Genomic DNA, 22,109 nt, shown 5'->3' on the forward strand with positions numbered 1-22,109 from the left:
CTGAAAAAAAAAATTCATAAGATTCAGACAATGGGCATGGCACTGTAGAAAGAAACGTCTCTTCCCCTCAGGCTTGCCAACCAATACCTGGTGCACACCTTGTCCCATCCATGCGCGTTACGTGCCCCGCCCATCTCATTCTTCTCGACTTAATCACCCTGACAATACAGATTTTTAAGTTCGTCCTTATGTAGTTTTCTCCAGACCCCATCGTCTTCTCTCATTTCAGAACACCACAGGCTCCCTTCAATTTTGTAACGGGTCTCAAACACACGTTATGTTAACACCAAGTTATACAACGTGGCCCGCAGTTTCAAATCAGCGCCAATACAGAGCGAAACGTGACGTCATGCGAAGGTCAGTGCAATTTACGCCTTACACTGACAAATAGATTAACTAAACCTCACTTCTCCCACCATCGGGCAGTAGGGACTTCCCCCCCTCCTAAGGCTCATTAGCAGCACTCAGAGACAGTACCAACACGAACGTAGACTTCAGTTCTCTCTTTACCCACGTATAGAACAGCTGATGATTCTTCCTACTCAATGGGTACACAGGAAAAACGGCCGGAGCGTGAAGGTATGCCGAGGCCTGGAATGCTTAGAGCTCTATCTTCGTGCTCAGTGTATTTCATCATAATGTGGTGCAGCTTGTGTTCATAAAAATGTGTACAACCGCGTAAGACGTGGTCTGTTGCAACCCTTTCGTGTTGACTTTGTAATTAAACAAACAACCTAGCCCTAACATGTAACGGGAGTGTACCTTCACAGAATTCCTAGCGACATTACTTCTCCGTATATCCCGAAGCGATGTATTAATCCGCTGTCTGGCACAGTGTTGCCGCTAGAGCCAGCCAATGGGCCAGTGCAACCAGTTCCTCAGTTTTGGGGACGCATCACACGAGTAAACAACAGCGTCTTGCACAGTGAGTATTCTGCCACCTCCGGTGACGTCATTTCCAGTGTAGCATCATTGTCAAGTCTTGCAGTGCATGAATTTTCCTCTACAATGTGTGCCATTGTGTTTTGTCGGATGTGCGAACGGTGTACTTGTGATCACTTCGTACTCTGTACCAAGGTGAAAGTGGGTTGAATATTCCAACCTGTATGAGACTGGTTATTCACGTGTGTGTGAAACAGTCTGTCAACACCAGAGTGTTCGAGAACAGGGCGCGGAGAGTCGAAAAGGTATAGCTAGTTTTTACTGGTGCTTAACTAACTCCATGCAGACGTATGTGGAATTTATATGCAGCTCCGTGCATCCTCAACTTGGGCATTAATTTGAACTGAGTGGTCAGCTTCACGCTCCGGCAGATTTTCGATCGAAACAGGACCCAGATTCCACTGGATAGGACGCTAGGTCAGCCCCACAGCCAGTTTGGGGTGTTGTGGCAAAGAGAAAAGAAACCTGCCTTGTTGGGAATCGAACCTAGGTTGTCTAGACCATAGGTTGGACAAACTGATTTATCTGGGTTCCATACTCGGCCCCGGAAGCAACGACTTGCTGCAGAATATTGCACAAAGAAGTGCTTCATAATTTATAACACAATATTATTAGGGCGAATGCATCAAGTATGGGATGGGCATGTAGAACGCGTGGGATATGCGAAACGTGTGATACATTTTGGTTGACCACTTCCCTCACACGCAAACAAAACCTGTAGAAAGTTACTAAGTATTTTTTCATAATTTTTCGGACTAGGACTACAATTTCAATGTGAAAACAAATTGCTTCAGATCGTGGGAGTTCCCTTTCGAGTTTCTTGTTCTGTGTATTACAGGATACGGGTCCAGACCGGATATAAGGCCCACCCAGCCTTCTATCCACCGGGACCGGAGTCAAACGGCCGGGGCGTGATGCTAACCATTCATCGAAGTTAAGAATGCGTGGCGTTATACTTCCACTAGCCCATACGACCACCCACTTGGCGTGGTACTTTGGTAAGCAATTAAATTAAAATTATAAAGCTGGTCCTCTAGGAAGAAAAAGGCTGCAGCCCGGTTTTTGGGGAGGGGGAGCCAGTCCAATAGCATGTTCCGGTTGGGATGACACTGGCTGGCTGATCACTTGAGCATCCTTTGTTTCAATATATATTATTTTGAATGGGTTTGACAGTGGTCTCTTGCGCGAAGAGATCAACGCTATCCTATGAATGAAACTAAATTACCAGCCGAGTGTCAGCATATCTAGAAGCTAGCTCCGTGCACTATGAGCTGAGTTCTCACAGCGGCGAGTATGAAAATGGCCGTCTTCTAGGCTGTAGCGCCGTGTAGTCTGACAAGTTTACAGACGTTTCGGAGGTATTTGCTTGCCTTCCTCATCCCCCTGATGGATTGCATTAGCAAGTACCTCAGAAACCATCTTCAATGGCCATGTTAACGAAGCATAGAAAATGCACATTTCTTCTGAATTGATTGAATTAACCTGGACAGTCTTTAGTAACGCGGTCATCACTAGGATGCGCCCGTGAAAATGAACGGGGAGGTGAGTGGCTCGTGTTCAAAGTGGCACAACTTTTACCCTCGTTTCGGCTTTCCCTTTCCCCAGGCACTTGACTGTGACTCCGTAGAATAACCGGTTTGTCGCGTGGTGCTCAAACTGACTGCCGCCAATGCCAGGCCTTTCCCTCTCAGACTTCCCCCCCCCCCCCCCCATCCTTCTAGATGCTACTTTCTCGTCCATCTGTCATTTCTGCTAAATGCCTAGTGTCTCATTAAACATCAGGGCAGTCAGTAAATTAATAAGGTACCAGCATCGTAGTCCTTAGGTCCCTCCCAGCCACAGCGCAGAAATGTTATTCGCAATGAAGTAAGCCTCCCGTCCTTATATATATAACACTAAATTTTAAAATTATTTTCTGAAACCCAGTGAGAACAAAATAAATTATGCACGGAAAAATATTTGGGTTCAAAATGCGGGAATGAAGAAAATCACACGACGGACTGATGCCTAGTATCGTTACCGTGGGCTAGACACGTAGATCGGATAAAAGAAACTCGACCACACTACAAATTTTAAACGATTGTCGAAGGTTACCAGAGCTGGACTTCGGAGTTCTTTTGTACGAGCAGTCGTTTTGGACTCTGAGCCCTTTTGCTGTTCAAATGGCACGTGACGAGTTAACGGAGCTAAAGCCTCGTTCACACCAGTCAAGTTGCTTGAAAGAAAAGGACTTGACTCTTGTGAATTGTTTCCAGAAAGTTTAAGATCTACTGGATATACCGCTTCAAGATTAAATTGAAGGACAAAACAGTTCAACTTTTTACTTGGCTTCGTTTGACTTGAATAACAATAAAACTACACGACTTTACCATTTACTGGAACGTACGAAAACGGCTTTTTTTCGTTGATATTATTGAAAGGCTGTAGTTTGTTCTTTGTGAACATAAATTATTGTTGTGAGTGTTCAAAGAATGGCATGTGGAGTAACATTTGCACATTTTGGGGTATATGAAAAGTCAGGTATAGTCCGTGTTATTCTCCCTTGCCTTTGGTCGGCGTGATAGGGGAATGTAGGGGAAAGTAGTGGGAGAACTTTTCCAGAAACGTCACTGCAGCATGCTGGTGTGCAACTACTAGTCTTTTCAAAAACATCTGCCGTACGTACGCAATACTCGAGACACGCAGAAAACAACTCCGGATTTTTATAGAACTATAGTTTAGCTATAACAGCACCACTACAAGACATTTTCACTGCATCAAAGTATTTCGAAGTATCTGAATAGGAGGCATCTTAAAAACTACCTAATGTTTGTACGTACGTTAGTATCACGACTCGGCTGTGACAGCAGTGTCCACCACAGCTGACCGAAACAGCCCTTTGTTAAGAAATAACGGAATTTGGATTCTCCCAAACCCACGGCGCACCCACAAACGAGGGGCCAGGAAGAATAACACTTGACAGTAATTTATAATCTCAATCTTCTTGTGTCAACTTCTTCACAAGTGTGGGCACACCAGATGTACCAAACAGGTTCCTTTTCTTAATCCATTTCTCTCTTCCTTCTCCTTTTTCCAATAAAGTTTATATTTCACTCAACAGGAGAGACACCAGCACACATTTTCTCATGTTGACACGCCATTTTAGAGTTTCCTTGTGTCCAGCGAACTCGCTTAAATGTGGGCATAAAATATTCAAGTCATGCGACTTGGATTCAAACTTGACTAATGTGAACGAGCTTTAGCTTCACTGGTGCGTTGCCTTTCCTCGCCTCCCGCGGATCTTTCCAAGCCAATAGTGCGCACGCATTTGGCATCACTGTTGCTTTTGAATACTTGCCGGAGTAGAGAGAGTGCTCATATTGTACAGACATTTGCTTTCAAGGCCGCGTTCGCTATTCCCACATCATGTAAACAAATCTCTTGGTAGTTTGTTTTCGCAGTATGTTCTGTCGTAAGCATCTGACGATCATTAATTGGTTACGTAGCAATGTGTGTGCAAGGAAAAGCTGTGTGCTGCAGAGGAATAAAGAACATTACAAAATACGAAGTTCGTAATGTAAGCGCGATTCGGATTCGTTGTGAGTGACATACCACCTGTTGGGGTGGGGTGGGGGTGAAAGTAGATTTTACAGAAACGTCGCGAATTATACTTCTTTTTGAGTAACGCCTTATAATATGGAGTTTATGACTTGGCAGTTCATTCTGTACTCCGGATAGAAACAACGTCCGAACAATTAATAACGTCTGTAAAGTCTAAATTTAATTGAAATCCGGTGATCGAGAGCTGCTTCAAGTACAACGGTGATGGGTTCGAGCACATTCAAAACGTCTTTGTTCAAAGTTCTGCACAGAACTGCTCACTACCCCCAACTCGAAGGAAAATCCCGCTGCGAGGCCACCGAGTGTCTTCCCAAACTCAAATCAACTCGTGTGGCAGTGACGACTGTCGAAAAACCGCAAAAGGCCACGGCAGTTTTAGCACATCGAATTGCTTCGGGCTGTTGAAGGCGTCACATTTTAGTTTCCACTTCGTCGCCTCTTCAGATTATTACAGAAACGAGACACGCCTCTAAGAGTGGGGGGGAAGTCCCCCCCCCCCCCACACCCAACCAAAGAAATTCAGCCGGTCTACATGTTCAGTCCATCGTGCTTAATGTGATTACCCTGGCCCATATGACTATCGAACTCCTCAAAATGTGAAAGACTGTAAAAAAATATGTTCGTCTACCGAAATGCATGCCTTCAGACTTGGACCAGGGTTACAGATCATTTATTCTTTTGTCTCTGAATGTGGCCCAATTTGGAGTTGAGTAATGCGCTGACGTCGTCGAACAATGTTTGCTCAATTCCGATATCTTAAAGCAAATATCTGAACCTCAGTTCTGTGGAACTTGTTTGTATAACAGTTTAAAGGGAGAATTCTATGCCGAAGATAAGAAGCAGTGTTCAATATAAAATCTGTTGATTTACATCATGGCGCAAGTCTTGAATTGCGTGCAACAAGAAAGTACGACGTGCCAAATCCTGCTTCTCCGGGTAAATCAGTTCTCAGATGTACTTGTTTCTTGTTGCAGGAACAGAATGTTGGTGACCATGAGACAGCTAATGTTGGCAGCAGTACTGGCAGTGAATACAGTCAGCAGTGACAACTCATGCCCTGTCTTAAGAAAATGCCGCTGTGATAAAAATGTGAAGGGTGACCTGGATCTATGGTGCTCCCATGTTCCACAAAAAGTTTTACTCCATGCAAAACTGGTGCCTGAGAACATGTTGAACTTGCAGTGTTTGTCAATGACATGGATGGACTATGAACTGCTGTCTGGGTTAAATGTGGGTTCCATCCCTCTTGTAGCCTTCACATTCTGTCCCCTGCCTAATATGTCTCTGTACCAAATGCTTCTATCTGTTGGTGCCTCTGGGGTTGAATCACTTGTATTCCAAAACGGCAATCTGAGCGACCCACTGGAATCATCCTTTTTGGAAGGGCTTACAAACCTCAAAACTCTCATACTCCACAGCAATGGAATAACATCTTTGCCCGAGGAATTGTTCCAAGGGATGACTGCACTCCAGTATCTGGACTTGAAAGACAATGCACTTCAGCTCCCTCTGCATGTGTTTGACAGCCTGTCAAATCTTCAAACACTGGAACTGGGTGGCAATCAGATGACGCGCCTCGAGGTGGGAATATTCCGTAACCTGTCCCGACTCGCCAGGCTGAACTTGTGGGGAAATAACCTGCAGAACCTTACACAAGATGTCTTTACTGGTTTGTCAAGTCTGGAGTTCTTGGACCTCAGCTCCAACAAGCTGACCTCAATATCTGCAGACTTGTTTCACATGATGCCGAAGCTCAAAGAGATAACCATGCCTGGCAACAATTTCACTTCCCTGCCTCATGACTTGTTCACATCAACCAGCAGTCTGACAAAGTTAGGACTATACAACAACAGGCAGCAGCTTCAGCACATCCCGCCCGGACTGCTGGCCAACCTCACTAATCTGCTGGAAGTATACCTTAACATGTGCGGCATCACACAAGTGCCCGGTGACATCTTCTGGGGATCACTCGCAATAGTCAACATCTCCCTGCATGGAAACTTACTGACAACTCTACCTGAAGAATTGTTCCGGGACACAGTCAGTCTCAGAAACCTGAAGCTAGGTAACAATCAGCTGCAAACCCTACCAGACGGTGTATTCTTTGGACTTGGCAAGTTGGAGGCCCTGGAACTGGATCACAACCACCTCACCAGCATTACAGGGTGAGTCATTAGAACAAGACAATTTCGCTATGGTAAGTTGTTGAGGAAGACATGTCAGAATTTTCTCTTCTGTTTCCACAGGGATCTGCTGAAGGACCTAAGAAGACTAGAACGGCTGAATCTCGAGCACAATAAGCTGCAACACATTGCGGTACGGGCATTCACACATGTGCCTGGGCTTAAAGATCTTACACTTTCCCACAACCGCCTGTCCTTAAGTGGGCCACAAACTGAAATTGGAGAGGTCCAGTCTGTGCTCAGTGCCTGCGTGCAGCTTGAGAAACTCTTCGTCAGCAATAATTCCATCAAGACTGTTTTCTCAGACTGGGTCCTCACCTTGCTGAACCTGCGAACACTGGATCTGAGTCACAACCTCATTTCCAACCTAACAGTAAGTAATTACATGATCCTCGAGCTGTGCCACTCAAACAGTATTCTTAAATTGCTGAGTAGCTCCATGTTGTGTCTTCTGCTCAGTAGCTTATTGCCATTTTCTCTCTTCTTTGTATATGGCCCAGGAACTGGTCGCCTTTGTCAGGGCAACAAAATTTACATGTTTCTCTACTGTGCTACAGCTGGAAGACATGCAGTTCCTGTCAAACTCTATCACTGTGGACCTCACCTACAACAGCATTTCCTCGGTTGACCTGCAGAACTTGGAGCTTGTAGCCTCAGCACAAGTACCTCACCGGCATCTCCCAAAAAGAGAAATTTTGCTGGAGGGGAATCCCCTAATGTGCGACTGCAAGTTGTATGACTTGTTGCGCTATTTTGAAGACAGACTTGAACCTGAGGCACGCAGCATGTTTGAAATCATCCCTGGTAATCTCACCTGTGCTGCCCCACCAGAGTGGAGTGGTATCGCCGTGAATCATCTCAGTTCCGTCAAGATACAGTGCCCACTTCCGCAACTCGGGGACTGTCCGAACCCCTGCACGTGTTCTGGGCGTCCAGCAGACTCTGCCTTGGTTGTGGACTGTTCGGGTTTGAAATTGTCACAATCCCCAGCAAGTTTGCCTGACCCACTCAAACTCAACAAAAGTGTCTTGTGGCCCAGACGACTCAGACTTAACCACACCGAACTGTGGCTCAAACGCAATGGTATCGTGAAGTTTCCTTGGAACACTGCACCAGGCTATAGCAGAGTGACAAAACTCTATCTCTCTTACAACAACATCTCAACATTCGTAGCAGAGCAGGTTCCTCCTCACTTGCAGGTAAACACGTATGTCCACGTGGCCTTGTACATGACCCCTGCCTGTGAGATGATCATCTCAGTTTTCTTTGCTTTTTTTTACAGGTGCTGGAATTAGATCACAATAACCTGACACAGCTTGATGCATCCATTCTGCAGGCATTTGGCAACAAAACTGGCCTGCAGCATATCACACTTCATGCTAATCCGTGGCACTGCGACTGTGAAGCAAGGGGCATAATCACTTTCCTGCAGGAGCACTTCACTCAGGTATGGACAACAAGCAACATAGAGCACACAAGTATACGCCATGATGTCTTATGTTGATGTCCCATGTTTGAAACATGAATTGTTGTTGCAGGTTGCTTATCTTCCCAACGTAACATGTGGCGATGGTTCAGGACGTTCTCTGTCAAATCTCACCTTCAGTGACATCTGCCCAGTGTCCAGTACTACTATCGTGACAATGAGCATTATCATCGCCCTGTCCGGCATCATAGTAGGCATCTCGGTGGCCCTGTACTACTATTACCAGAATGAAGTCAAAGTGTGGCTGTATGCACGGGGTCTGTGTCTCTGGTTTGTGACGGAGGAAGAGCTTGACAAAGAGAAACTGTATGATGCCTTCATCAGTTACTCGCACCGTGATGAGGAGTTTGTTGTGAATCACCTGGTGCCAGGGCTGGAGGGTGGCACAACACAATTCAAATTGTGTCTGCACTATCGTGACTGGATAGCAGGGGAGTGGATTCCTAACCAGATAGCACGATCTGTGGAAGACTCACGAAGGACGCTAGTAGTGCTTTCACCCAGCTTCTTGGAGAGCGTGTGGGGTCGCATGGAATTCCGCACGGCACATAGCCAGGCCCTGAGCGAGGGTCGTGCCAGGGTCATCGTGTTGCTCTATGGAGACGTCGGTCCAATGGAGCAGCTGGATCCTGAACTACGAGCCTACCTTAGCATGAACACATATGTAAAGTGGGGTGACCCTTGGTTCTGGGACAAACTGCGCTATGCCCTGCCCCATCCTCAGAAAGTGGGTGAAAGAGGCATGGAACTAAATCCCCGGAGAAAGGTGAAGGATGATAAGCTGGAACTTATCAACCCTTCGATCCCTCCATCTGCCACAACCACCACCTTCACCCATACTCCAATGACACAGTCCTCAATTCCCTTTAGGGCTGCACCAGTAACCAATGGAGACACGTGACATTGCTGGCACAGACAAATGACAGTTGCCACATGAAGTCCATGTGAACATTCTGATAAGCTCAAGACACAGTACCTGATGCAGCTTATTTGCCTAACTTGTAAATAATGTGATGGTAGCCACTGTAAATAATATGATGGTAGCTGATGGACAAACCTGTTCTTTTCTATTAAAATATTCATGAAAGATATCTGTACTCCACTGCTAATTTTACCCACCCTCCTACCTTCTACTGCATCCCTTTGCACAGAAAACAAATCCCTTACATCCTTCCAACTTAGTACAGAAGAGAGAGCCAAATCTAATGACGTACAGTACTTATACCCATGTGACGATGGGAGTGGCCTACTGATGTCGGTCGGACACAAAAATGTCAATACTGGTATCCTATTAATTACATCTGATTCCAGAGGAAGTCACCTATTACTCCAGAAATAAGAGTGTAACTCCAAATTGAAACGGAGAGTCCAGGGATTCTCAACTTGCATCATCCTGTCAATGTGTTCTGTGTGAACTACATACATTTTTTTATAATGCATCACCCTGCATGTTGAAGAAATACTAGTGCCTAGGTGAAATCGTATTGTCATTTTAAATGAATAGTTAATAAAAAATTGTTTTTGAAAATAAATAGTGTTTTCATAGCATTTTTACATACTCCCATGTACTTTGCCATCATTTATAATTCTGTGGCATACAAGTTGGTAAGAAAGGGTGATTCAACCCAGATCCTGAAAGGCTAGCAACTTCAAACACTACAGCTCTTTCCCTTTATCATATGATAACAGTGGATTTAAACCATGTACAGTACATGACTGTAATCTTGAGACTTGCAAGGAATGCAGGAAGTCTGAAGCGTTAAAGGCTGACGCTATCTTTCCTCCTCCCTCCTTCACTCCACTTCCTCACCCCACAAGTCTCAAGATTACAGTCGCAAACTATAGAATGGCTACAGGCTACAGTTTAGTGGTAAGCTGGTGTGACATGGCCAGCTGGATCGCATGTAAGCATAACCGGTTTCTAGTTGCCCTCTGGTTAGTAATACTGTGTGGACTTGTAGCTAGATGCCAATGCTTGAGTCCACATGGCACCACTAACCAAAAGATCAACACTAACATATTCACCCCTATGAGAATGCTCCATTAAATTCAAGATAATCAGTTCACACACACGAGTACCGAGACTGAATGTGCCTCATGGGAGACTGTTGTGGGCTCTATTATCAAACACTGCCGGTCTGATGAATCCAGCTCTGGAAGTAATGAAGTAGTTCCATATTATGCCCTAGGATTGAACCCAGAGATCCATGGCTAGACCCAGCCTCTTACAGAAAAGCCTATCTATATAATACAACATCGTGAATGTCAAGGCTTCATTTTCGTCCAGCTAGCAATGTCAATCTGCAGATCTGTGTACTCACCATCAGCACCCTTGGTTCACGGGAGCCTGCATCTTCATCGCAATTCAACAATAACTGTGACTTGTACCTCTCTGTGGACCACAAACAAATGACACCCATGAGTGATGCAGGACATACATATGAGTTCCAGGACATTCAAGTATGATTATTTATGAAAATAACATAAAAATAAATATAAAGAAAAATGTTTTTTAATAATATATTTCCAAAATAATGACATAAACAAAGAGTTATTCTACCTGTTGTAAGACCTCACCCTGTCGGAAGAAACGATAGAAGCATAAGAAAAAATAAGGATGAGTAAAGTATGGAAAACAGAATACAGGCAACTCTCGGTTTACGAACATTGCTATAACGAACGTCACAATTCATTCAAAATTTCTTAAAGTCGCCAATAGATAGAGTTCCTTATAAAACGAAATGCCAAACGTATAGTGAACATAATTGTAAGATTTAAATAAACAAACTTTTAAAAAATGTATTTATTACAATAATTATCAGAAAATTATTATATGATAATTTTACTGACATGTTCTTGGTTAATAAAACTAATCTAGCCAGTAAAAAAAACGTTGGTTTACATGCCACGCCACGTGGCGTACGTTACATATTGTATACGATAAACCATAACGCATACATACATTATAATAAAACATTGTATGGACCATTCGATATTTAGTACATGGTTTTAATGCTTTCAAATGGCTGCTAACATATACGATACGTATCGTAAAAGCTCAGGAATGTAAGATACGCATAACAAACAAAAATGAATAACAAACATCTTGGAACGGAACTCGTTCATAAACCGAGAGTTTCTTGTACTATGTATCAAGGAACTTTGTGTTTACATTCTAAGCCTAATAATGTGTGAATTAATTAACATAGTTTATGATGGGTTGGATACATGGAGTGCATGTGATAAAACAAGAAATGCATAAAACAATTTAGTGGGGAACCTTTTGGTAAGCACCACTTTCACGATATACAGGCAGAATAAAAAATTAAAATTAATCGTAAATTTCTGGCGATATGTACAGAACAGGCGTTTAAGTCCAGTGATAGACTATTACATCATATTTATGTTGGTCACACTGATCACTGTTTGAAGTACAAATCATGCAGCAGCAAAATGAGGCATTGCTATACACATGTTATGTTTATAAGATATTGTAGGTGCGTCATATTGTGATTTTATTTAAAATAGTATTAAAATATATTAAAATTGTCCGTCAATCACAATACAGTAATATAAGATAATTAGATGGTTAAAATATTATCTTTTGTTCCGTATCGAGTACTCGATTTACATATGGAACATTCTCGACATGTTTCGGCTTTCATAGAGCCGTCATCAGGTGTATGTTATAAACTCTTAATTCAATTACTAATTTTTAATTTTCTTATCATTTCTTCGTTTTTCACATTGTTATGTTTAACTTAAAACCAACAAACATCCCTCCTTTGGGGAGAACAATTACATACCTGTGACAGTGCAGTTGGCTCCCATGCTGAACAGCAGGCGAACTTGTTTCTGCTGATAGTCAAACTCCACACTGGTTAATGTACCATACGATTTGTTATTGGTGATGTGCGTGATGGTCCTTAAACTGCACAGGTTCATGGAGTAATCCTGAACCTGTAACCAGTATGACAGCTGGTAAATACTAAGCCCATGTAAATATATTTTGATATGCATGATTCGATTCCCGGCGGTGCCCGAATTTATAACTTGTGTTGGGCAAGGCCGTGGTCTAGGCAACACGGAGTTTTCCTCCGTGGCATCCCAACAATTACTCCATTCACACACAGAAGAAGGCAATGGCAAACCACTTCTGGATCATCTGCCAAGAACGTATATGAACAGGTCCCAGTCCGAGAAAAGGATGGAAGGATCCTGTTCATATGGACCTGTCGTCAGACAGAACACTAATAATAATAATAATAATAATAATGCATGATTATGCCTCCAATTCTGAAGATAACTCTCTGCTAACGAAACCCAACAGAACAACACCAAAATGCACCAGTACGCTGAATCGTGGGCGATTCAATCTACCCCATATCCCTTCTCTAAACAGAGTGAAACAGATGGCTGGATTCATGTATTACAAAAGTGCAGGAACACGTTTACTGTGTGCACATAGTCAATGTGCTTAGTTGTTTTTTTTTCTATTTCTTTGTGTATTTACTAAGCATGGCAAGGAGAGTGAATGATGATGAAATAGTGTCAATCTTACATATTAGTTACGAAGGTGTTAGTTCCAGAAACAGTGATTAAAAAATATGTAATACTGATGCCAGTGAGAGCAAGAGTGGTTCAAGCGACTTATTCTGTAACTGGAGCAACATCAGTAACTGGCTTCAGGTTACTGATTTGGACTTTCAACTAAGTACAAATTATTCCACAGTAAAACACTGAATTCAAATAGTTGTTCCATTAGTTTTGATTGGCGAACCCTGTCGACTCTTCACACTGAATAGTAATGAAAAGGAAATGCAAAACATGCTCCCTAATGAAAGAGCTTGAATCATTAACCCTGTCGCCTCCGACCCTAGTTGATGTCAAGGCACTGATTGATGTGTAACAAACATGGACCTACATCCTATGCTCAGTCTTAATGACTACTGCTCTCAAGCATGGGTCAACAAAATGACATTCTTTTCTGCTGTGTTCCAACCCCCCAACCAGATCAAGGAGTAATCGAGGAATATGAGAATACTTGGGACTTCACCCATCATGGTTGTCCAGAACAGAGACCTCTGTTTCTGCATGGATTACAGGAAGCTTAATGATGTGACTAAGGAATGCTTCCTGCTACCACGGACTGACAACACCCTCGATATGCTTGCCAAAGTGAAGCGGTTCTTGGCCCCAGACATGAATAGTGACGTTTGACGTTGTCTACAGAAATACAAGAGGCAGACAGACAAACTTTGTCCATATGCTGGTTCATGCCAGAGTTGCCAATAATTATGAGTGATGGATCAGGTACTGTTTGTTCTACCTGACAAAGCAAAAACAGTTATCTGAAAATTCTCAAAGTTCAAGACTGAAAAATTAATGTTCAACCAAATAATTTTTCTTTTTCTATCCAATATAAAAAATTTGAGACTCACATATACCTATCAATTATTTAACTCAACTAATTCTAAAGGTGTGACTTTAATAATGTAATTTTATATCTATGTAAATATCATTTTTCTCTTGGTACCTGCATCACACCATGTTGTCCAAGTTTCTTGAGGTCCATTCTTGCATTCATCTGTTCATTGTTCAGTATGCACTGCCCCTCACTGACAGACATGAATTTTGTAAATGGTGGACAAGTTACACTTGTCTTCCAAAGGAACTGGTATTGGCAGTCACTGGTGAGATTCCTAAACACAGGTTCTCCCTGAAAGAGCGCACCATGGAGACAATTATTGCAATTATGTGGCATTCACAAAAAGCAATATTATCGTGGCAACACTTGGTCACCCCCTGCCAAAATCTCTTACATATCTACCAGTGCAGGAGTGTACCAGGGATTTTACTGAATGTTTCTACCCAGTTTATCCTGATGAAAAATCTACACGTTTCCACATTTGTTATCATTTGCTTAGTAGCAGCTTGCATTAAGAACATTTTGTTTGTAGTCAAGTTCATCTGACAAATTTAATTATGTTTTCCCAGGTTTAATGATTATTTTTGGACATCAGCATGACTTCTTATATTTTACTCTACTCTTCCACACTCACGACTGTTCTATTATGTGTGTTGTAAATATTAATAAATACTGGATGTAAACCAGTGATATTAAGTTACAAAAATAACAGAATCGTCAAACAGAAGAACAAATGTATCATTAAAAACACCTAAGTTTCATTCATAGCGAAGATAACATAAGAGTGATTAATTTAAAAGTGACCACTGCTGTATAAGTTATAAATATCATAGTATGTACACTAATATAATTAAGAACCTGGATTATTTTACATGTGGTTGCCCATAGCTTTGTTTGGTTTTCCAGCAAGTCATGTTACCTAAAACTGGAACACAATCACTTCCTTCACATCATTTAATTTAATACGTCAAGATAGGTCTTCCTTCCTCCTGGCATCGCAGCAATTCAGACTCACCTGACCGCTCTTCGGATCACACTCGAAATCAATCTTGGAACTGTAGTCGGGTCCTGAGTCACACTCAGACCCTTGCAAGTACATGATGAACACCTTTCCCTTGTCTCCCTTCACTGGCCCCGAAGCAAAACCCAGGCTCTGAAGCACACATATCAAACAACATGTTTGCACGCTGGCCCATCAATTTTGCTTTTGTAACACAAACTCAAATTGTGACAAAATATCCTTATGTAAGAGAAAAATAGATGTGGGAATGCTTACTATCATTCAAAACAAAATCTTTTCTCTAACCTCCTATCTAAGAATTAAAGATCAGAGTAAACGAAACTATATCACTTTTACTTAATGTTTGAAACTTATATAAAATCATACATACAAACAAAAACTGTTTACACTTTGTTTGTATGCATGATTTTATATATCAATACACTGAACGGTATGCAAGGTTTTAAGTCTGAAACTTACGTCTCTCTCCATGACGGGAGAACATAATTTGAGGGTGAGGATGCTGCAAAATATGAGATGAAAATAATTTCACAGAACCAAATGCAATCAATTCAATAGATATGAACTTAACTATGAAGTGTGAGAGATCACACTTATTTCTTACTACCAAACCACAAAAACTATAAGGCACCATCAGGCAATAAAGTTAACCCTAGACATATTTCTGTATTTTCTTTGTTCTGGTCTACATCACTTCCAGCACAGGACACACTTGAAGCTTTTGGGACTCGTGTATAAACAGGAGTGAGATTAACAGCACCATCCTCTTTATACAATTATACATTGTAATTATTAATCTTGAAGCCAACAATCCTGATAGTAATACTCAGAACTACATACTAAGACAAACAAGAGTGAGCTTACAAGAAACAAAAATTGTTTTAAAAACATTCACTTAGTTCTACCCATGGTTTGTATACAGCATATTAACCAAAAACATATGCAAACCAATTTTTACCCACTTATATAAATAAGATAGTGTAATTGCGTCATATTGTGAATTTTCTAACAATTATTTATTTTAATCCGTCTTATCACAATATTTAAAATTTCTTATAATTAAGATAATAAAATATCATTGATGTTCCATATCGATTGATCGATTTACATTTTGGAACATCCTTTACACAACATGTTTCAGTTTTTATAAAACCATCATCAGGTGTATAATATTTACGAACTTAAAACTCAAATATGATTCCATTTGGTGATGTTTCATGCCATTTGGTTTTCAATTTTGGGCGAGGTGTTTTCTTTTCTTAAATTTTATTTTTATGTACATCTGATAAAATTTAAGAAAAGACAACACCTCGCCCAAAATTGAAAAACAAATGGCATGAAACATCACCAAATGGAATCATATTTGAGTTTTAAGTTCGTAAATATTATACACCTGATGATGGTTTTATAAAAACTGAAACATGTTGTGTAAAGGATGTTCCAAAATGTAAATCGATCAATCGATATGGAACATCAATGATATTTTATTATCTTAATTATAAGAAATTTTAAATATTGTGATAAGACGGATTAAAATAAATAATTACTTATATAAATGTCAAATTTCACTTGAGATTCAACTAATTTCCATTCTCTGTATGCACTGTACCTTCTCTTCAATTAAGTTGCCGTTGTGAAGACGTGCAACACATGCAGAAGAGCCCCCAGGACAGTTCAGGCCTTGTACTGGCAGCAGGGGGTGGCAAACATTTATGTAAAATACTGTGTCATTCTGAGCCTGTACTTTGTAGTTATGATCCAATCTGATCAGAGGTGTCAGGTTCACCGGCTCAGGGTCACTCCAGGCTGGGGTGGAGCACTCCACCTGCTGACAGACCACAGACATTCACCTGTAAAGACTGAAGAAAACTGTGAAACCTCAGTCAGGAGAGCCAAAGACCTAGTCAGGATTTGAACTTCAATATAAATGAGCTGGTCTTAGACAGGATAGGCGAAGGAAAAAGTCTATGGAAAAATCTTACCAGAAGAAGAGATAGGAAGGTGGGACACATTCTGAGGCGCCCAGGATTGGTTAATTTGGTAATGGAAGGATAGGGGAGACAAAGATTGGAATATGTGACGCAGATTTTTGAGGATGTGGGCTGTAAAAAATATGTGGAAATGACGAGACTGGTGCAAGATAGGCGAAAACGGAGGACCGCATCAAACCAGTCGAAAGAATGATGACAAACAAACAAAAACAAATTTATAACATCTCCAGTACACCAACCTGCTTGGTGAAAAGGAAGGAAGAAAGGTTAGAACAAAATATTCAGACACGAAACTGAAATACACTTCAAAATTAATGTAGTAAGACTGAAAATTTCATACCAGTCCATTGCACGCGAGGTCAGTGTACCAGTTTATGACGTACGTGCAGCTTTCCACCTTATCTATGAATACGATCCGCTCAGAGCCACTTGGTTCACACACAAAAACAATCTGGGTGCTACGTTTCAGCTTGTCATTACAAGGTGCTCCATCAGTGTACTTTAATGATATGGCACCCTGGCTATTGTGTAGGTGACTGTTTCCCACACCTGCATTCCAGAACTGAGATTGGTCCTGTGCCTTGAACTTGCACACACCTACAACAAATAGATCATTAATCTCTTAACTCCTGATTACAGTATATTCTATTATCAATTAACTATTATACTCACATACCCTTATAACTGTATGATTTATTTTAATATTGTCCTCCATATCATAACTTTGGTCTTCTTTTTGATATCCTTACACAAAATTTTCCAACAACAAACTTTACATGCCGGAACACTTACTTTCTTGCCCGTATGTACTGTTTCCCATTCATCTTGTGGTAACTTATACTAACCTGCATAAGTGCTGTTACAAGTCAACCAATGTACAAAAACACACACTCACCAACACCATTGTTGCCACAGGGGCTGCCCGATAAGTTCCCACAAACAACGAAGGAGTAGTTGTATCCAGCCAAGTCAGCCACCATTCTTACTTTGTTCCTCAGGGGCCGTAAATTAATCCTGCATGGAAAATCAGTGTCACTAAGTTAGTCTATCTAACTAACTAACTAGGTGGCTTAGGAAACATGATGGTTCATCACCGAATTAACCAAAGCCCTCCACCGGACCCTGTCCTGGGCCAACAAAATCCAGTCTCCTTCAACTCCTATCTCCCATAGATCCCGCCTGAGATTATCCTCCCATCTACGTCTAGGTCTCCCCAGCGGTCTCTTCCCCTCAGGCTTCCCAGTGCACACCTCTTGTCCCATCCATGCGCGCTACATGCCCAGCCCATCTCATTCTTCACGACTTAATCACCCTGGCAATATTGGAGGAGTAGTGCAGATTTTTAAGCTCGTCATTATGCAGTTCTCTCCATGGCCCATCATCTTCTCTCCTAGGCCCAAATATCCTCCTCAACACCCTATTCTCAATCTGTGTTCCTCCCTCTGAGTGAGAGACCATGTTTCACACCCATACAAAACAGGCAAAATTATTGTTTTGTATACTTTAACACTAAGCTAGTCTAGGTTGCACAAATTTACTTCACAGAGTAAGAGATATCCCTGTACCTGTTATCTGTGCCAGGGACTACCACAGTGCAGCTGTCATCCTCATGCGGCTGTTCTGTTGTTGCATTCACAGGGCAGGCCGCTTGTGTTCTCCACATAAATTCATACACACAAACATCTCCAATCAGAAGCTCTGGCATGTAATTCTGCAAAATTAAAGTGAAGATATTCTTTTGTCTAACTAACGCATTTAAACAGGTGCATCATACCTTGACTAGGCAACCTTATGGAAGAGAACCCCTATGTGTTCTACAGGATCTCCTGTGTGGTTGTTATTATTTAAGCTCACTGTTTTGTTTTATATTTCAGTACAACCTTCATGAAATAAGTAACCTATGTACACAGATGTCCGGATACTTCATGTCCATTCTTTGAGATCATATTCCTGAGGTAAATTCCATTCAGAAACATCATATGAACATGGGTCCCATTCTCAATGGTTGTGGAGGTACAGGTATTTGAAACATGGCTTCACTTTAACAAGTTATTTATGGAGAAAAAGATTCCACTGAACAAACAGGAAAGGAAATTACACTGTACAGTTTATGTAGTCATTAATCAAACTTTCCTTGAAGCACTTGAGTCCCATGTTCTTGGTGCTCAAGTTGGATCAGCCGTACAGAGCTGTAGTCACCTAATCAAAGTACTGAGGTCAAGTCCGCCCCTTTGCCAGATATTCATTTCGCCTTTCACTGGTGTTCCAAGGCAAGGTTTTTTTATGACTTAGACTGTCCTGTGTCCAGTTTGTAGCACGGACTCCGCTTCTTGAAATTGGCTGGTTTGTTAGTTCATTGGTTCATTAGTAGGTTGGTTATTCAGTCAGTTAGCCAGTGAATGAGTGTATTCATTGGTTACTACAATTAGTTACTTATTATAATAGACAAAACAAATTTACTTAGAAGCAGACAGAATATCTACAACACAGAAAAAGAGAGAAAAGATTTGTCAATGTCCACAAGGAGGAATACCCATGCTTTGGACTAGCAACAACAAACAAAGTATAACCTGTCCTTCAGAGGATGAAGAACGAAGGTAAAATTACTGTGCCACATTAAGGTCCGTGCATACCGTGCTGTGGTCACATTCAAACGTGATGATTGTCGAAATATGGTCCGGACCTTCTGGGTCACGGCAGATCTCCCCTCCATCATACCTCAGTTTTATTCTTCCATCCTCAAAATATGGACCATTTCCCACATCACCAATGTTGCTGAACCTGTAACATAGCAAAGCTCAGTTTTTCAACAGGACAGCAAGAGTGTACAATGGCACGCTGAACAAATTATTGGGCATGCACAATTCATTTTCAAAGAAACAAAATTATTATCAAAATGTTAATTTACGAGTGGATATCTGCAGGAAAGAATAAAATTTACATTCATGTATGTGGAACTACAAAAACATGAAAAAGTGGTAATTTGCTTGGAAACAATCATTTAGCTGCATCTGATAGCAAGGAGCAAAGCCACCTCCTAAGCCGTTTCTTATTGTCATTGTTCCTTTGTGCACATTTCAATCAGACAAGTAGCAACTGTTGTGTTCATTTCAGAATTCTGAAAATGTTCTCTAAAGAAGACAAATATGAGTGACAGGAATGGCAGAAAATTTAAAAAGTGGTGCAAGGAAAAATACTGTGTGACTGACAGAAATGAAAAAAGTGTTATCTGTTGTAAAAGTGAGGTTAATAGATAGTGGTCCATTAAGCAGCAATATGAAACTAACTTACATTGAGTGTCATGCAACAAGTGGAATTTAACAGTTAATACAAAAAAAAAATCTCTTAGCTTTGTTCTCATAAAAAGTTTTAAGTGTCTTGCATCTGTCAAAAATGTGAAGTGCTAGACAGACATCAAAAGTTATGACTATCCCATCCAGCAACATAACAACCAAATCATCATTTTTAACGACCTAAATTACAGATACTATATAATCACCATGCTACGTAAATGTCATGTTTATTCTGTACCACAACACTATGTAGACGCAATGTTCATTTCAAGATTCACTTTCACCTGCATTTGTTAAACTATAATAAACTTTTTTTTGTGAAATTAGATTAAACTGTTAGTAAGACAAATACGGTATTTTGATACTACAGAATGCATGCCAAATTAATTAAAGATATTGCTGCACACATGGTAACATGAAATAAATTTGTTTGCTGTTTGATTCCGGGGAAGATTTTACCTTTACAGATACTTAAAGCATATTCATTACAATGACTTGTTTTCCACGCACTGTGAACTTTCATAACAGACTTCTGCCATATCATAATATACACACACACACACACACACACAAAATCATCAGATGATAAGGTAATTAAACTTGTAAGACTTGAGGTTCTCACAGCGGTGAGTATGAAGACATCCGTCTTCTGGGTTATTGCGCTGTGTAGTCTGGTCGATGTTAACCAACGTTTCAGAGGTCATACTGCCTCCGTCATCAAGGCGATGAATATGATGGAGGCAGTAGGACCTCTGAAACGTTGGTTAACATCGACCAGACTACACAGCGCAACAACCCAGAAGACAGAAATCTTCATACTCATCGCCCTGATGACGGAGGCAGTATGACCTCTGAAACGTTGGTTAACATCGACCAGACTACACAGCGCAACAACCCAGTAGACAGAAATCTTCATACTCATCGCCCTGATGATGGAGGCAGTATGACCTCTGAAACGTTGGTTAACATCGACCAGACTACACAGCGCAATAACCCAGAAGACGGATATCTTCGTAACTAAACTTGTTTCTGATTCCTGCTGGGATACATAATGACATGACACGATTTTGTGGGTCTGTGAATGAAAATAAAGAATACTGACATCATCTCAGAAAATAACGAGCACTATGTAGACAGTAAGGTACAATCTAATTTTTACTTGCAACAATTTTGATGCAAAAGAACTGTTAACTTGTAAGAGTTTGTGTTTGGAACTGATTTCAGTACACCTTTTGCTCACAATGGAAACAGTACAAACTTCTGACAGATTATGTGATGTCATTTCAATCTCAGAAACGGAAAATTTAATATTATCTCACGTGGGCCTTTGTCACCCAAGCTCCCTTCATTCCACGAGATTTGGATATAACAAAAATTTGCATTAATTTCTTTCTTCAGCCAACTGAACTACATACCTTGCCCAACACAATCCCTAAAATGTAATCACAGTGATAATACTAGATGAAAAGTATGCACCTGCTGGTAGGGTCTGGGTTGGATAGGTTGAACAGACAGGCGGCAGATGAGTACTGACAGAACGCATCTTTCCCAAACACAATTGAATGGCACACATTGAGCAAGAACATGAGACCATTTTTAACCACCACGTGGTTGCTCATTAAGTCCGTGAGTTGACTCAGGTCATAAAACTGTTCATTATGCATCAGAGTACAGTCCACAAACTGATGGGGTGGACACGCAGCTCTCGTGTTCCAGACGAAGTAAAAATTGCAGTCATCATCCTGCAAACAAAGAAAAATAAATTTAAAAATTTCAATCCTCATCCTACACACAAAGGAAAATTAAAATTATTGGCTGCTCCGCACCAATCCCATGTTTGGCACAACCTCATATAGCTTCAAGACCTGAATTCATGTACAAATTAAAAGCAGATAAAATTTAAAGAACATGTGCAACCATTCAGTTCAGAATCTTTTTGTCTTCCCGTCTCCCATTTTATTGTAAAGTTTTAAAATACAGAATTATAATTTTGCCAGTTCTTTTGTATGGTAAAACCTAATCACTCAACCAAAGAGAAGAGGACAAGAATTAGGGTGTTTGAACATAGTGCTTAAGAGAATATTTGGACCAAAGAAAAAAGGTTGAAAAATAATGATGATGAGCTTCATAATGTTCACTCATCACCAAAAAAAAAATGGGACAAG

General features: G+C 41.0%; 2 protein-coding genes across 9 annotated transcripts in view; one reads left to right on the top strand and one right to left on the bottom strand.

Annotated features, from left to right (window-relative positions):
- Positions 1 to 22,109, bottom strand: part of LOC110828972 (BLOC-1 related complex subunit 5) — a 132,195-nt gene that overhangs the window by 95,161 nt on the left and 14,925 nt on the right. For 2 of the 3 annotated variants that reach the window (XR_015537849.1, XM_087358742.1), the window contains exons 11-20: positions 21,421 to 21,686; positions 19,285 to 19,432; positions 18,217 to 18,362; positions 17,547 to 17,665; positions 16,992 to 17,248; positions 16,270 to 16,488; positions 14,655 to 14,792; positions 13,748 to 13,930; positions 12,018 to 12,171; positions 10,533 to 10,603 (exon numbers count right to left, since the gene is read on the bottom strand). Coding sequence is in view for 2 of the 3 variants with exons in the window: in XM_087358742.1 (XP_087214868.1) it covers positions 10,533 to 10,603; positions 12,018 to 12,171; positions 13,748 to 13,930; positions 14,655 to 14,792; positions 16,270 to 16,488; positions 16,992 to 17,248; positions 17,547 to 17,665; positions 18,217 to 18,362; positions 19,285 to 19,432; positions 21,421 to 21,686 (1,701 nt within the window). In the remaining variant the exon portion in view is untranslated. The remainder of the gene's footprint in view (positions 1 to 10,532; positions 10,604 to 12,017; positions 12,172 to 13,747; positions 13,931 to 14,654; positions 14,793 to 16,269; positions 16,489 to 16,991; positions 17,249 to 17,546; positions 17,666 to 18,216; positions 18,363 to 19,284; positions 19,433 to 21,420; positions 21,687 to 22,109) is intronic. The other variant, XM_087358744.1, reaches the window with a different exon arrangement.
- Tl (toll like receptor) lies at positions 465 to 9,743 on the top strand. Of its 6 annotated transcripts, none has more exons than XM_022075237.2 (7): positions 465 to 925; positions 1,781 to 1,940; positions 5,517 to 6,707; positions 6,789 to 7,098; positions 7,283 to 7,924; positions 8,008 to 8,172; positions 8,264 to 9,743. In XM_022075237.2, the coding sequence occupies exons 3-7, from the start codon at positions 5,524 to 5,526 to the stop codon at positions 9,110 to 9,112; spliced, it is 3,150 nt and encodes a 1,049-aa protein (XP_021930929.1). In that variant the 5' UTR covers positions 465 to 925; positions 1,781 to 1,940; positions 5,517 to 5,523; the 3' UTR covers positions 9,113 to 9,743. The 6 variants fall into 6 exon arrangements, with proteins under 6 accessions (XP_021930929.1, XP_021930932.1, XP_021930931.1 ...); XM_022075239.2 differs by lacking the exon at positions 465 to 925 and adding an exon at positions 940 to 1,187; XM_022075240.2 differs by lacking the exon at positions 1,781 to 1,940.

This window comes from Zootermopsis nevadensis, unplaced genomic scaffold (assembly GCF_977971745.1).
Source record: "Zootermopsis nevadensis isolate Lab colony 2312 unplaced genomic scaffold, Znev_1.0 Znev_ptg000030l, whole genome shotgun sequence".
NCBI lineage: Eukaryota > Metazoa > Arthropoda > Insecta > Blattodea > Termopsidae > Zootermopsis > Zootermopsis nevadensis.

Bases quoted from the DNA above. Each gene is read 5' to 3' on its own strand.
- Tl (XM_022075236.2), top strand. The intron at 7,099-7,282 runs GTAAGTAATTAC...ACTGTGCTACAG, and splicing joins ACCTCATTTCCAACCTAACA to CTGGAAGACATGCAGTTCCT. The intron at 7,925-8,007 runs GTAAACACGTAT...TTTTTTTTACAG, and splicing joins AGGTTCCTCCTCACTTGCAG to GTGCTGGAATTAGATCACAA.